Source organism: Buteo buteo, chromosome 16 (assembly GCF_964188355.1).
Source record: "Buteo buteo chromosome 16, bButBut1.hap1.1, whole genome shotgun sequence".
Classification (NCBI taxonomy): domain Eukaryota; kingdom Metazoa; phylum Chordata; class Aves; order Accipitriformes; family Accipitridae; genus Buteo; species Buteo buteo.
Window position 1 is genome coordinate 24,679,992 of NC_134186.1, and position 12,210 is coordinate 24,692,201.

Here is a 12,210-nt window from a genome sequence, read left to right on the forward strand (position 1 = left end):
GGAAAGAAATTCAACCGACCAAGTGGAAATCGGCTAGGCTGGTTAAATCCTACGGAGCGGGAAAGGAGCTCTTCCTGCAGCAGGGGTAGCCAGAAGCGGACTCTGAAATACGTGGGGTTACCCCTCTGCTGCATCTTATTAGTCAAAAAGAATTAATCTGAATAAAAAAGATCCCCAAGAAAATCAGAAGTAAATCCTTAGGTCTGGAGATGAATGAAGTGCTCTAGAGGAGGCAATGTTTTGTCCTCTGACACTGATGGTTCTTTTAGCTTTGATAGCTACTCATGATGAAAAACCCAATTGAATTATGCTATTTAAATCAATAACGATGGAAATAATGGCAATGGATAAAAGTAAATAATACGTAAAGCATATTGCTTACAAATAACAATATCCAGAGTTAAAGAATCTAGCGTGTTGCATGCCTCTGGGCAAGGGGACAGTGTTGTGAGGGCAGGGGAGTGATGGTGTCGAGGAGAAGCTGCAAATACAACGCACAAAACTGCCTCCGTTTCCTTGCCGGGTGTGCCTGTAAGAGAGCTGCTGCCACGTGGCATTGGGGAAACGTGAAAGGATGAGGAAAGGCTCTTTCTAAGACTTTGCAGTTGCCAAAAAAAAAAAAAAAAAAAGAAAAAAAGAAAATCACGCTATCTGGCTGTGTAGCATTTGTTTTTCTTGGCAATCTTGTAGAGGAGCCAAGGAAATGAATGGGTAGGGTTTTCCTCCTCCTCACCCTGGTCTAGTGTGTTTACTTGTCAAAGTGAAAACAAAGTTGCCAGGGAGCAGTGTGGGAAAAGTTAATGGGAACACAGTATTGAAGGCTGCAGGGGACTGGAGGCAGCTATGGGCACGGGCGGTGAGAAGCGGGAGCCGTGTCCTGCCGATTTCCAGACGTGCTGTGGGGAGTTAAGTACCTCCAACGTCATGAGCAGCGTTTCAGAGGTTCGCTGCGGCAGCCGGCTCCTTTCCTTCCTTTCAAGGGCATTAGATGGCCCTTCGCGCATTTTCATAACAACATTCCTGTCTGATTAAAGAAAAAAAAAAAAGGCAGGCCAAGATTTCAGAAATTGGGTATGACATACCAAAAAGAGCTGTATCTTCTCTGCGTCCATCGCTCTGTGATCTTTGCTGCTTTGAATGCTTCCAAAAATAACTTGAAAGAGATGCATAGCTCGATCATTGCCAACACGAGCAGTTATTGATCTAAATGACTTCTTGGAAAGAAAGGACGATAGAGAAACCACTCTCTGCTATCCACATGTTTAGACCTCCTGCCTTATTTTGCCTGAGCTAACGGGGAAAGACATGTATCGTGGCGTGGCAACAAAGAAAATCCTCTGCCTGCTTTAAAGTTATTGGGCACTTTTACATATTAAAGAAAAGTCATTAAAAATACATAAAACATTTGACTTCTTTTTAAATATGTTTTGCTAACTAAACCAGCTCGTGGCCTACAAAACACCCCAAAAGCAGCTCCTAATCCTTTGGTTGACCAGATGCCCTTGACACGATGCAGAGCAGCCTTGGGGCCGCTCTGAATTGCCGTGGGTCTGCTGAAGATCCTTTTAAGTAGCCGGGGAAATAGTAGCTCGTTTGTTGCTCCAGCTGCTTTTCTTGTCCCCCCAGCACTGTCCTGCGGGAGATGTTGCAGGAGATGGGGAGATGCGCCTGTCCCCTCCTCCTGCCCGCACCTCGGTCCTCACAGCACCAGGGCAGAAGGGGTGGCTGGAAAATGCCCTCGCTCCCTTCCCTTAGATCTCATCCCGCGTCCAATAATGAGATTGGCTTCAGCCAGAAACATCCATGTAGCCGCCACGTCTATGTTTTAGTTCAAGTTTGGTACTATGGCTGTTTTCTAGCTACATCATCTAGCTCCCTGGGTTTGACAATTTCCTTTTCTAGACTTTAATCAGATGTTGTATAGAAAAATAGGTTTCTTATGAGCAGCTGTGATTTATTTTCCTTTTTGCATTGGCGTGGGGTGGATTTTTTTTTTTTTTTAAAGGGGATTTTGGTGCTCTTTCTGAGTCTTAAGCTCTACCATATTTTTTGTGCTACCAGACTGGCATAACAGGGTGGGGGGATCTTTTGCTGTTAGTTTATAATATGTGTATAAAATATATTTGTTATGTTAGCTTTTACCAAAAGTGATTTCCAATTTCCAGCATGAAACTTTCAAATATGGACTCGCCCCAAACTGACAGTTAGCTTTATGAATGTGCAGATTAGAATAAAAACTCATTTGCCTTAAGGAGAATTTGAGACAAGATCGCTAAGTACTTTCTCTGATTTGTGTCAGAGAAAAACACAGTACAGAATAAATACATATTTTCCAGGAGTAACATATTGCACATGTGATGAAAGGCTGCATTTAATTTGCTGTGAATTTACAAAGTGTGAATTTTAAGCAGCCGTATGTGCTCTATACACTGTCAACTTGTACAAATAAGTTAGAAGCTGAAGGTATTTTAAAGTAAGGAAGACTCAGTCGCAAAATGATCGTTCTTTTAATGAGTATAGCTAGTTCTCCAACTTACAGTAAAAATGAATACAGCACATAAACCTGAAAGTACCAATGGAGTTTGAGCCTAATCACTAAATGTCTTTTTGCATAGAAATACCTGACTGCATCTGCTTATGCCGCTGGGTAACATGTCCCTCTGTGTGTTTACATATACATACATAACATGTTAGATATATCTGGACATATATAAAGCAATTATTTCAACTTGCAAAGCTGGGCAGCTAATCTAGCTTCCTTCCCACAACAGGCATTTGGAAATCTCTCTGGACATGAGTTTACTGTCCACCCAGCCAAAAAAAGTTGGCACGTGCTGCGGGTAGCTCGGCAGCGGCTAAAGAGGAGCTGTGCTGAAGTGATCCCTGGAGATGTGACTGTACTGATACGGCCAAGATGCTGTTTGCTTTCAGCAAGCTTTAAAAACTAGCTGGAAATCTGATCTATAAAAAATATTTAAAAAATTGTAGATGAAAACAATTCCATGGGATCGTATCTAACGCCCGTCGTTATAAAATGCAATGGGAGGAGAAAAAAGAGAGGACAAAAGAGAAAAGGTGTTTGCAAATAATAAAAGGGATACATGTCTTCCCTGTTTCTCCACCTGTGCTGGGAGCCCAGGAGATGCAGCCTGGACTGTTGATGTATGATGGACAGCACAAAGGTAATGTGGCGTTACAGCTTCTGGACTACAACCAGCTAAGTGAAATCACGTCCGTTAGCACCCTCTGGATACGGCCCAAAGCTTCTTCAGAGCTGTCTTGCAAACACCTACTACCAGCTCGTTTTTCTTGCTGCTGTAAGACGGTAGAGAAGGTTGGGCCGGGCGGTCTGGGAAGGCTGGGGTACCCGCGCTGGGTGACCTGCGCGTGTCAGTAGTGCAGGCAGAGCAGAAGCTAGACCTAGCTGAAAGCTTTGCAATGTCATTCTTCGGTGGGGATTTGGAGATGAAGGGGGAATAAAACCATTTTGGCCTTCCTCTGTTATTTAGCCTGACCAGGTATCAGTATAGTCAACAGATCTACTTTGCCAATAGGTAACAGAAATACTCTCTTTTCCCAGTACAACTATAGTAATATGCAAAGGTATTTAGAATTAAAATTTGTGGTATAGGTAGTAGCTGGATCTGAGAAGTTGAGCAGAGGGTTTGCAGCCATAAACATAACTTTTGATGATTGTGCATCGGGTTTGCATGGGTAGCCTGACCCTTTCCCAGTTAAATTGGATATTGTGCCATAGCTCACAGAGATTTTGTTTGTGCAGGACTTCGCATTTCCACTGATGAACAGTTTTTATCATTATTTGTACTCCATTCTGTGTGAAATACTTTGTTGAATATACAGCAGCTTGAATTATGTTTATATAGGATACTGAGGGATTTATACGCTGAAAATTGCATGCAAGCAGGGTGATTGTGTTGTTGGGAACCTGGAGCCCCAGCACTCCTACACCCGCCCGTCTTGCCTGTGTATATGGCACACGCCTGCGACCTGCAAAGCTGCCTTTTAAAAAATTATTATTAGTTATCTAACATCGATACTACATATTTTGGGGAAATATGGACAGTTCAAGGAGGTGCGAGTATATAAAGTACAACATATCTTAGGCATAAAGTTATGAACTTCAGGGATCTCTTGTGTGAGTTTTTAATAGGGCATACTTCACTGCCAGAAAGTCCCAGCAGTGCAAAATTAGATCCACTGAGAACCTTGATTAAATTTTTGGTTTGGTTTGATTTGGTTTTTGTTTTCCCCACAGCTGTTCAAAGCTATGGGTTTAGTTGTATTTTAACTATATGTTAAGTATACAGGACAAACCTGAATGGATCCAGGTCTAATAGTATTTACAAATATTTGTAAATGACAATAATGACTTCGTATCTGTGTGCAAGATGTTTTATGTGCGAGATTAGATACGAGCCCCAAATAGTAATTGGTTTCATAATAGCTTTTAATAAACAGATACTTGAATAAAACAGCTTTTAGAAAAGTACAGAATAAAAGCAGAAAATACCTTTTCCCTATTAACCATTGGTATAAATCCCAAGATGTCTTGTTTAAAAGTTATAAATTGCAATCTTCACTCAATTGTTCTATGGAAAATATCACAGTTAAAGCACAGTACTGCTGGTGTCTTACAGAATACAGGTATTAACGTTTCCTCACCCTTTCTCCCTTTTATAGCAAAGGCAAAAAATACTTTCCTCATGTTTCCAAAATTAATTATTAAAGGAGGTGCTGGGAAATCAAATGACCACTAAAAGCCCGTTTTGTTATGCTATGTCTTAGCTTTGATAAAAACATTTCACTATTTACTAAAGAGGAATGGATTTGAACTGCACTATGCTAGGTCACGACCAAAGCCTGATTTATTCTTATTTGATTATTCAGCTGAGATATCTGTTGACTGTCAATGATAAGTAGAAGCTACAGAAATGTTTGCAAGCTGACGTGAGGGTGTTATTGATGTTAAGGTTCTTTGTGTGAACAAATTTAATTCTACAGTTCTTTAATTCTGTAGTTACAGTTGTATTGTTTTAGCCTACTAGGAAGAGACTAGGATTTATTTGACTTTCAAGAAATAGTTTGAAAATAAACAGTTGAACAGAGCAGACCTGAGGGTGGAGGTGTAGCATTTTTGTCGTGTGAGAGGGCGTCCTGTTAACTCTGCTGCTATAAGGACAGTGAAAAATAAACTCAGTGGACAAATTGTTGGCTATAAAAACAAGTATTTTAAAACTCTTTCTCTTTCAGTTTGGCATCTGAATATAGGGAAAACCCCCACTACTTTGGCTGCAGTAATTTTTACATAGCGTAATCTCTATTCAGAATGCAACCTAGAGGAAAACATCCTGCAGACCAAGTCTATCAGAGCTGTGCTCTTGTATTTGGTGTAACAAAAATAGATCCAAGTTCAGCTGCCGCCTCTCTGTCAGGTGCGGAGTCAGTAACCACCTCTTGTGCTTTGCGGTTTCTAGCTGCCAAGCGGCATCAGCATTCCTCCTCCTGACTTTACTCAAAAGTCTGTCTGCCCTGCAGAAATTAATTATGCTTGTGCACAGCATCGGATGGGATTTCTGACCCTATCTGCAACCTCTACGCTGAGATTTATTTCTATTCCGAATGCAGAGGAAAATTAATACGATGCGTTCTCTGGTAGTTCTATCGTTTCTGAGCTTATGGACTTAGAAATGTAGGAAAATTATTTGTGGCTGTGATAGTCATCACATGTATGGCGGGGTATACAGAATACAGCATCTATTGAATGACATTTCATATTAAAGTGGAGGTCTACCTAGAAAGGTGTGTGTATAAAAATAACTCCACAGCAGCGGTTGTTTATTTTGATAATGAATTTTAGTTATGATTTATGCAACTAAGAATGCCTCTCTGAAAATAGAGGAAGGCGCTATTCATAACAAACCTTTAGTAAGCAATACTTTAAGCTCTGTTTTGATGCTGCCTTCCAAGCTTTCTAGGGAGGGCATGTACATTTGTGGAGGCAAAGGAAGGCATTGTGATACCCAGTCAGCCCAGTAAAGTGATAATCTTTCAAGCCATTTTGCACACTGATTTTAAAAAGCAAATAAACTGACAGAGGTAGCAATGCATTTTATAGATTCAAGGACCAGGGCACAGATAAATCTTAAAGTGTTATGAACAACAGGTTTCTTAGCTTATGGAACGCAAAAATATATTTGTGATGCTAGGTTTCTGACAAGAAAACGTGATTTTTTATTTTTTTTTTGAGGTTAGACAACCTAGATTTTGCTCATTCTAGTTAGAAGAAAGCTCAGTCCTTATTCAGGACCCTCTTCCTGAGGAGCCGGAGCCTTGACATGACCACGTCCCAGTCTGCATAGGCACCTTCCAGGTGACGAGTCACTTCTGATCCCGACTGGTAGCTCTGGCGACCATGAAGCACGCGCCAGTTATCAAAAGTCACTATGTCTCCTGTAAAGAGATTGCACAAAGTTCAATATTTGGTGTGTTATAGCTGATTCCTTCAAACAGATAACATGGAGGTAGATTTATATCAACAGTTAGGGAGCAAGAATTTCAAGTAGCTCAGCTGGAGATACACAGCAACGACACAATAATTTTAATTTAGCTGGTCATTCTCAACCAGACAGGGCAGGTCCCTTTTGGCTTCTGCTTCTTTTCTTGTACAACCAGGAGTTAAAAAGCGGAGTGGCAGGGGAGTGCACGCTGAGCAAAGCAGGCCTTGAGGGGAAAGGTGACTACAGCAAATCCACCGAAATGATAAAAAGGGTGAAAGCCACTAGGATGAGTTTTATTTGATCAGTCTGGTACTATTTGTACTGTACTCATCCTGCATTACTATCCCTGTTAAAAGAATTTTACGAGAACAAAGTCAAGCCATTGAAAGTTAGGAAATCACATAATTAAAGATAGCACTCCATTTTAATTTTTCTCCCTTGTGTGTCACTGTTATGATAAATCTCTAATTAAATAACCTTATAATCTTTCTTTCCTTCTCCCCCTCCCCTCTACCACCATTTTGGTGTGTTAATTGATGGGATGGATGGTACTAATGTAATGTGAGGTACTTTGTTTTACCATTTATTACGTGATCTTATAAATTATTTTATTGCATGTTCCCAACAGAGAGAGATTCATTTCCTCACAGACATTTTAAAGACTCTGTCATCATAGTACCTGAGGCAGTCAGATACACTAATGAATTTACTTTTGTAAAATCTCTTGAAAGATGAGGGACTATTCATATCTTTATTTTATAGCTCGGGAGATGGGAGCTGGAAAGAACAGAAATTAAGGCCAAACGAGTTAAATATATGCACAGACTGACTTTTAAAGACTAAAGGGCAGTTTTGCAGCATGTTTTATGCTCAAAACACATCCCTGTACAACTCTAGCTGAAGTTTAGAGCACTTCTGCAAGTCTGCTTCCAGATGTCTTGCACAGGCCACCCAGAAAAAGCAGCAGAGCAGCAGTGACCCTCGGTAATTCATCCAGCATTACGCTGGCATTCGGTGTCTAAGCAAAGACAATAACCGAATTCCCCACGGAGCTGTTCAGCTTCCTGCAGCGTTATGCACATTATGCATCTGCATCATCTTCTAGATGTTTTGCAACTCCTGCAGCCATTGGGAAGGTGTCCCACTAACAAATTAAAGTGTCATAAAGAGAGATGGATCATTTGGCTTAACATCCGTACTCTGCATCAAATGAAGCAGAGGAAAAAGTATGTGATTGTGCATCATTTAATGACCAGACAGTGAACTGGGTTGGCACAGCAGTCTTACACACGATATTTCCCATCTGTGGTGCTACTGATATGACAAGTTACAATTTCCTATATGGTATGGGGTTTTGATGTAGTATAAAGATACATTGGACTAATCAATAGATAGACTCTATTCGCCCCACCTTTTTTTTCCCCCTTCGTAGTACAGAAATGGCAAAAGAAATCTATGAGATGAATGTAATGATGCAGTATGAAATAAAATAGGTGATAGAAGGACTGAAATTTCCTCTCAGAACCAATGCTAACAATGCTCAAGTGTTCTGACTGTTAGGAAAAACATGTAAAAAATCATTGCAAAGAGAAGCAACTTACTGACCTGGTTTCAGCTTGTAAGTAAACTTGTATTCTGTGCTGTTTAATAAATCATCAAATTCCTTTAGAGCTGCATAAAATGGCCTCACTTTTTCAGCTGGTACGTCAAACACTGTGTCTCTTGTTGCATTATTATAATTGATGCGAACTGCTTGGCCTCTGGAATCCACGCTATGAAACAGAGAAGGAAAGGAAAAAGAATGTATTATGTTGTTACTGAAACATTTTAAGATGGTTAAACAACAACTGAGCTCTGCTGCTGGAATTTCAGTATGTTTCTGCACTGAAGTTCAGATTGTTATTGGGTTGTATTTTGATAATTAAGCCTAACGAGGAAAAGGGAATAATCAGGAGAAACTGTAGACACTTAATTTGCTCAAAAATCGATGTACTATACTCTTTAATTGTAGAATCATAAACTTTTTAAATGCAGAAGAGCTTATTAACATTTGCATTTGATCTTTTTATAGTATATAGTTCTTAATCTAAATGCTTCAAATTATGACCTCTCTTTGGCACCATACAGATGTACATTGGCTGGATTTTAGTAACAGACCCAGCTGCCGTTAACCTGTGTCTCTACCTACGAGTTGCTCTAATTACCACCACTTCTTGCTAGTGTGGCAAATCAAGGAAAACTATGCTGTGGCGGTACAAAGCACAGAGCAAGTCATGCACTGGCAAAAAAACCCCAAACAAACCCCAAACCAAAAAACCAAACCCAACCCAAACACCAAATGCCCCAAACCCCCAAATAACTACAGACTAAGTTAAACCAGTGTTTCCCCACAAGGTGGCAGGAGCAGACCTTCTCCTACCAACATGAAATCCACCATAAAACAGGGGTTTTATTTTTCGATGTTGTTGAAACTACTCACTCTATAATCCTTTGTTTACATTGCACAGCAAAATCACAGTAGTCCACCCCAACATCTGTATAGTCTACAGCAGTAGAGGACAGGATCTGATATGCTTGAGGGTTTTGTTTCTTCAGCTTGTTGGATACGTGAAATCCATCTACAACTTCACTTTCACCTCCTGAATCTGTTTGCTTTATACAATGGAGAAACTGAACCTGGAATGAATTAACATCTCATTACAAAAAGAATTAGTCTGCATATTTAACAGTTCATTATTATCAGTTCCCTCATATCTGTGGTTCTGTTTTTTTGGTTGGTTTGGGGTTGTTTGGCGTTTTTTTCAGTGAAAGACTGAGTTCCCATCACTGCAGCTTCACAGCCCTCTGCCACCACTATCACAAAAGCAGAAAATTAAAGTAGCGCATTCATAAATCCACCCCATTTGGGTTATATTCTAATGCTTGCAACCTGCGAGTCAACTGCAAAGCTCTGGTCTCGCCTCTTTCCTTTGAGTCCCTTTTGGTAGCAGCCATACAATTTTAAATGCATTGCAGTCTTATCTCAACAAGGAGGATTAGCTTTCTCTTGCAGAAACAAAACCTGCTGTAAATTATCTGCTCACAGAAGGGGAAAAGGTGGCTGTCATTGAAGGCAACAGGCCCAGTGTCTCTGTGATAAAGTAGGATTAAGACAGTTTCATTTCACCTCACAGTGAAAGTGCCAAAGCATAAGACGGAGCAGAAAGCCTAAACTGGGCTCTCGGTTGCCCCAGTGTAAATCTGAGCTACTGACACAGGCGGTAAAACTCCCCGTGGCATTAGGGAGTCCAGCATCACACAAAGTGTAAGCGTTCATCTCAGCCAAACAACACAAAATACATCTGTCACACCAATGGTAAGAGCGTTCATGATGGTGAATTATTTCTGAGACCACTAGGAGAAGAAAAAAAAAAAAGACAAAAAAACCCAGGAGGAGAAAAAGGAGCAGAGAACAGGGTTTGTCCCAGAATGTCCTCACCAGCTGGACCCGCGGTCCTTAGTGATGGCGATGAAGGGGGACACTGAAATAACCAAGAGTGCAGAAGGGGGACTTGTTTAGAAAGGACGTAAGGTAGTTTATTCATTTGATGAAACAGCTTCCCCCCCTCCTGCCATGATCCTTTTGCCCAACAAGCTGTGGGGAGGACTCAGGGCTCCCACCAAAGGGAGCACAAGGCCACGAGCTTTTTCCTTTTGCTTGCCCTGCAGCCTGTGGTTGTGACCACACAACTTAGCACTGCTAAGGAGGGCTGCAGTAATATACTTCATGGTAAATGACTCTGGAAAAGTTCAAAGGGAGAATTTAGTTCAAATGAGAATTTAGCTTTACGTTCTGGAGAGATGATGTATCTGCTCGATCTAATCATCAGTAGTTTGGTTTTGTGTTGTTTTTTTTTTAAATCAGGATATCTCCTGGAAAAATAGTTGCCAGATGAAAACCCAGGAAATCCTAAAGCTATTTTTATGGGACAGTTCTGAATCTAATCATCATCCATTTAGAAACATTTCTTCAAATATTTGTAATAAATACATCTTAAGAATTCAAATATTGTGTAATAACTAGATAAATGAAGAAAACTGCACATTGAGGACAATGTTCAAAAGTAATTCAATGTGCTTTAATACTTTTACTTCTTACAAGCATGTTTGAATGAAAAAGGTTATGCTCTTTTTCTAATGTTTCATAGCAGAGTGTGAGCTCTGGCACAGACAAGACAGTGAGCTAATTCACATCTGCTCGCTATTAATGAAGCCTTATTCCATTCTTATTCCACATTAATGAACAGTATCTAAATGATTATAAAAGGTGATGTTAGTGTGAAGTATTTGGTACTTACTTGTGGATAAATCACATTGGCTTTTTGTCTAATTATAGAAATAACTGATACAAAGTACTCCACAACATTAGAAGGGGCAATTTTATAGATGCCAGCTTTTCCAGGGTTATCGTTGTTCGTTTGTACCTGTTTCTACTACTTTCCAGTTCTCTGGTGAACTCTGTGGATTAGACTTTGATATGACAAGGACTAAGTGAAAACATATTTTCTGTGGTGGCTGTCCAGCTTTTCAGAACGCCCCTTTTTTTTGTCTATTATGAAAGGGCAAATAAGTGTCTAACTTGAATCTATTCACAGAAAACAGAATCTAACTTCTTAATCACATTTCTTCTAATACGTTCCCCTCCTGAGGTGAACAGATGAGTCCTAAAATGTCAACTTGACTATAGCATTTAGACACCTAACTTTCTGAACGTAATGAAAGCAGTACCAAAAGCACATACAGGACTCTAATGTTTTCTCACATATGTGAATTCCATTTAAAAATTACAGGACACATAATGGGCTTGTTATACAGAACACACATCAGAATGTATATATTGCATACCCATGTGTATATAGACTGTTACATGCAGATTCATGTATCGTTATTTTTGTGTTGCTCTTTTAAGACAAAATTCGGAGTCACTGAATGCTAACTGTATTTCACGCTATAGGAACATTTCCCTTTCCCCTTTTGTGTTGTGAAAAAGTCAGTAGATTCACCTTACCCCAGGTGGATGCTGCAGAACAGGGTAATCGGTGTGAAAACATAGTTTCCCAGTTGTATAAGCCACATTGTTAGCATCTGCTTTGTCTTGCACTTGCCAAGTTGGTCTTTATAATGAAAAGAAAAAGAGAAAACATGTTAAAACAGCCAGCCAGCATGCCAGACAGTATACATTGAAACTCTGAAATCACAATACAAAAGAGTCAGTCTATCTTTGAACATGAAAATATTGTAGAATTATAAGGAAATAATGATTTAGCAGTGTCCCCCCACCCCAGCAAAGGCAGCTTATTTCAGCAGTCCTAGATTCAGGCTAGAAACTGAAGGGAGCCAAGGGACACCTGGCCCCAGTGCGGTACCTAGAAGAACGATGGCTTCCCAGTGGCAGTACTTTGCTGAATGCAAAGATCTGTTGAAGACGCTAACCAAGAGGTATCTGCTAGGATAAATCATCATCTTATTTCTGAGGCTTCAGAAAAAAGAGAGTGGAAGTTGGCCCATTTCTTTTTATCAAACTTCCATTTTCCCCTGCTAGGTGGAGCACATTATCAATGAAATATGGAATTGTTAAAAGCTACGTTACTTTCCCCCAAAATTATTTTTAAAGCTTTATGACCTTAGAAAATACAGAGTATCCTTTGCAGGG

At 40.1% G+C, this 12,210-nt stretch overlaps 1 protein-coding gene across 2 annotated transcripts in view; it reads right to left on the bottom strand.

Moving 5' to 3' along the window:
- Positions 1 to 4,450: 4,450 nt before the first annotated feature.
- The window catches only part of BBOX1 (gamma-butyrobetaine hydroxylase 1), a 41,897-nt gene continuing 34,137 nt past the window's right edge, over positions 4,451 to 12,210 (bottom strand). For both annotated transcript variants that reach the window (XM_075048218.1, XM_075048217.1), the window contains 4 exons: positions 11,566 to 11,671; positions 8,998 to 9,194; positions 8,124 to 8,290; positions 4,451 to 6,471 (listed from right to left, as the gene is read on the bottom strand). In XM_075048218.1, the coding sequence (XP_074904319.1) occupies positions 6,311 to 6,471; positions 8,124 to 8,290; positions 8,998 to 9,194; positions 11,566 to 11,671 (631 nt within the window). In that variant the 3' untranslated portion in view covers positions 4,451 to 6,310. The remainder of the gene's footprint in view (positions 6,472 to 8,123; positions 8,291 to 8,997; positions 9,195 to 11,565; positions 11,672 to 12,210) is intronic.